The sequence below is a fragment of the Limulus polyphemus genome, unplaced genomic scaffold, assembly GCF_000517525.1.
Source record: "Limulus polyphemus unplaced genomic scaffold, Limulus_polyphemus-2.1.2 Scaffold6823, whole genome shotgun sequence".
Classification (NCBI taxonomy): domain Eukaryota; kingdom Metazoa; phylum Arthropoda; class Merostomata; order Xiphosura; family Limulidae; genus Limulus; species Limulus polyphemus.
The window spans coordinates 9,920-11,761 of record NW_013672433.1 but is presented as its reverse complement, the minus strand read 5'-3'; the positions used below and the strand labels follow the sequence as shown (position 1 = coordinate 11,761).

The following is a 1,842-nucleotide window of genomic DNA, read 5'->3' as shown; positions in this document are numbered from 1 at the left end:
CTTGTATCTTAGAAGAATTAACAAACAAACATACAGAGACGTAACAATATGATTATCGACAATTTTCATTTCATTTATCCATATAACAATACACGTATATGAGTTTGAAATGGATGGAATTATGGGGACTACTTTTTTATCTTGTCTTGACATAGATGTCATGCAGTATCAGGTTACCAGGAAAAGTGATAAATCAAACATTTTGTTAACATTGTTCAAACAGAAAGGTAGCATGGAGCAAAGGGTTGATTAAAAGATATGATTTTTAATTGTTTTTCATTAATTATGAACTAAATAATTGAACTTGCAGTGTAAATCTAATTTCCGACTGTAGAATCCAATGGTGTGTGATTTTTTTTTCATTATTTAAAAATCACTGAAACCCCTACTACTAAATATTTAAGACTGTACATGAAACTGAAATGTGTGCATAATGAATATGATTAACACACATTTATAATCGTGCAAACTCCAGTAGCGTACTAACGATATTATTATTAGTTCTATTAACTTTGATAATATAAATATATATTTTAGTGTATGGACGGTAAATGTAATGATGTTTCACTTCAATACTAGTATTAATACTATGAAGTATACTACTACTAGTGCTAGTAGTGGTAAAACTAAGTCACTAAGAGAAAGTCTTAGTGAGACTTGTGTTAGGCTTAACATACCTGAGGTAATCGCAAAAGAAATCCTGATGTTTGAATCAGATCACATCCCAAAATTCGTAAATCTTGTTCAGTTTCACGATCAAGACCATCCAGCATAGAAGGTGTGGGAGAATGTTTATTTGGTGGCAATATACAATTTTCTAAAGTCAGTATCACTCTACCATAATTTAATTTCTTTACTTCTACAGCTTCGTTATTCACGAGCGCCATTTTCCTCAGAAAAGCAAGGAAGAAAGATGTGTCCTAATCTAGTAATCATACGCGATCAAGTGTTATCGACAATACCTGTAATCAAAAAAATAATAACTGCAAGTATCTTCTTAACGAGAAAACTAATTAATTATAATAAATTGATACTCCCACTGAACAAGAATGAGAGACATACACTTTAATTTGCAAAATAATCCCTAGACTACCTTATGTGTAGGAACTTAACTCTCAAGTTTGTGCGTTGTCCGGATCTTGTAGTATACGTAGGCGAGAATGATGACGTAAATCGAAACAACAGCTTCCATTCTGTGAAGCTGTGCATGACACCATTACCACGAATTTTATTTCTAATCAGTTACTGTGAAACAAACATTTGTTATTCCCAAGATTTCAAAACCTCCATTACTCTCTGTAAAGTAGATTTCTATAATATATACATGTGTTATTCTATAATTTAAAAAGGTAACCTCAGCTACATTTCAACACTTTTGTTAAAGTTAAGCAACACACACGGATATGTCATTCATGCTCTTCTCACCGTTGGTATCGAGCCCCTATTTTTAGAGTGATAAGTCTTCAGACTTACCGCTGAGCCAGCGGGGGCACAATAATGCTATGTACGTATATATATTCAGTTCCCTGGTGGGTCAGCGGTAACTTTTCAGACTAAGGTGCTAAAATGCAAGATTTGATTCCTCGTGGTAAGCACAAATAGGCCATTGTGTAGTTTTGCACTAAACACCACCACCAACAACATATTGTTACGACAGCGGAAGTCACGTGACGCTAATAACACGTCATGAGCTTCTAGAAAATTCATGTTCCTTCATGAAGCCTCGAGTGTTTACTAGATTTTCGGTATTCTTGTATATAAGACCGCCAAGAAGTGACGGCAACAATGTAGCTGAATTGCAGACAGAGATAGAGACGGACAGTTGGGTCGAGCGCGTGTGTC

General features: G+C 34.6%; 1 protein-coding gene across 1 annotated transcript in view; it reads right to left on the bottom strand.

The window, feature by feature from the left end:
- LOC106474105 (cyclin-L1-like) overlaps positions 1-1,101 on the bottom strand; it is a 16,348-nt gene extending 15,247 nt beyond the window's left edge. Inside the window, exon 1 of the mRNA XM_013934796.2 lies at positions 678-1,101. Within this exon, the coding sequence (XP_013790250.1) occupies positions 678-887 (210 nt within the window). The 5' untranslated portion in view covers positions 888-1,101. The remainder of the gene's footprint in view (positions 1-677) is intronic.
- Positions 1,102-1,842: the final 741 nt, after the last annotated feature.